General features: G+C 38.9%; 1 protein-coding gene across 1 annotated transcript; it reads right to left on the bottom strand.

Annotated features, from left to right (window-relative positions):
- Nucleotides 1–396: 396 nt before the first annotated feature.
- On the bottom strand, nucleotides 397–906 carry LOC122643194. The gene has a single exon (XM_043836842.1). The coding sequence runs from the start codon at nucleotides 904–906 to the stop codon at nucleotides 397–399; it is 510 nt and encodes a 169-aa protein (XP_043692777.1).
- Nucleotides 907–2133: the final 1227 nt, after the last annotated feature.

The following is a 2133-nucleotide window of genomic DNA, read 5'->3' on the forward strand; positions in this document are numbered from 1 at the left end:
AAACTCTTTTTCTTGAAGGTATCATTCTTCTTTGAAATGGGCTTTTTCTTTTTAAAGCTATTCTTGGAGGCTTGAGTGTCTTCATCATCTGACTCAACTGTTTTGCCCTTCTTTGGACACTTAGAGGCAAAATGTCCTATACCTCCACAATTAAAGCATTTCAAGGAAAAATTTTCTTATATTTACCTTTACCATTCTTGAACTTCCTGGCAAGGTAGGCAATAAGCTCATCATTAGAATCTTCATTATCATTTTCTTTCTTAATTTTCAACTTCTTCATGGCTTTAAATACAGCATCCTTCTCTGTGGATTTAGGCTTCACCATTCTCATTTCATATGCAGTCAATATACCATACAATTCATCTAAACTCAACTCATTCAAGTTCTTTGACTCTTCTATAGCAGACGCCTTTGGGTTATAGAGATCTGGCAAAGACCTGAGAAAATCTTCTTTACTACCACTGCATCCTTGATTTCCTCACCAAGACTTCTGATGGCGTTTATAATTTCATTCACTTTACTCATGAAGCTTTCTACTGTATCTTCATTAGACATCTTCAAATTATCATACAGTGTTGCTTCTTTGATCTTCTCATCACCTTCATGGACATTCTGTAACTTGTCCCACACTTCTTTAGCAGTCTCACATCCAACAACTCTAGCAAACTTAGTGCTGACCAATGCACTCAGAAGTGCATTCTTAGCCTTAGAGTCATTTTCATACTTCTTGAGTTCAACTGTATCAGTTATATCACCTATGGGAATTTTGTATCCATTCTTTACAGACATCCAAACACCATAGCCCAATGATTTTAGATATGTGTCCATCCTGATGCGCCAAAAACCATAACCTGTTCCATCAAACTGTGGTACCTTGCTGTGACTGTAACTACTGCTGCTATCCATCCTTCGTTCTCTTAGCCCACTGTCCCAAGCTGTTAAGCTTCAATTCACTAGGTAACTTAGCTCTGATGCCACTTGATAATCCCAGGTGCACTGAGAGGGGGGTGAATCAGTGCCTTAAAAAATTCTTCCAAACTCAAACCCGTAGCAATAACAATCACACACAAAGATTGGCCGGGGCAGTCCCATAATTACCAATCACACATGCACGTCCACCACACAACCACTGTGTGGCCAGGTCTACTAGACAATGCACCACCACTCTACAGTAAACACACTCCAAGAATATGAAAACAAAATAACAAGCACACAGTACACCAAATATACGTGGTTCGGCTAAGCTGCCTACATCCACGGAGGAATACCCGTAAGGATTTCGTATTTTCTCAAATACTCAACTCGAATTCGACTACTACAATAGCCCAGGTGCTACAACACCTGCTTCTGACTCCGCAACAATGAAATCTAGGGCAACAACCCCAATCCAATCAAGCCCCAACTTGAATGGAATTACAATATGAATATAAAAATTTAATTACAAGTCTCTCCCAATAACATGAACAAAAATTAGGATTCTTTCAACACGAATCAAACCCTAAATATCAAATAGGACTTGTGAAACAAAAGATTACCTCTCCCTGAGTAATCCCGTGACTAATCCACTGCTTGAAACCTTCCTGATGTCGTGCACGATCTCCAATGTTCAAAGCAGCATCTTCGATTGTTCAATCAAGGTTTTTCATAGATTTTGAAGTTTTTGACATTTTTCTGCTGTTTTTCACATTTCCACTGTGTTCTCCTTGAAAAATTATGCAATTTAAAAAAAAAACGGCAACTAATTTGGACTCCGAATGAGAGAGATATTGCCTTCCAAAGTTGGATGATCCAAAATGGCAAGTGGAGGGTGGAATTGTAATATTAAAAAATATTTGTGACAATCGGCAATGCACGACTTGCATATCAAGATTTGCAGAGAAATTACTTTCCAAAAAATGGTGATAGCTGTACAGCACTTACCCAAGTCAAAATTCAAATTTCAACAACCGGGTACAACTCTCTTAAGGAACAATGTTATGGTATATGGCGTAGCACCGTGCACCATCAAGGGCAGGCCAATCAGAGAGCTCGCGTGAGAATCTGATGGAAGAAACAAATACAGCTCTCTTTACCTTGTTTCAATGAGATCTTGATTCGATGTAGTGCAGCTGTACCCAATACCATAGAATTAAC

This window comes from Telopea speciosissima, chromosome 10 (assembly GCF_018873765.1).
Source record: "Telopea speciosissima isolate NSW1024214 ecotype Mountain lineage chromosome 10, Tspe_v1, whole genome shotgun sequence".
NCBI classification, from domain to species: domain Eukaryota; kingdom Viridiplantae; phylum Streptophyta; class Magnoliopsida; order Proteales; family Proteaceae; genus Telopea; species Telopea speciosissima.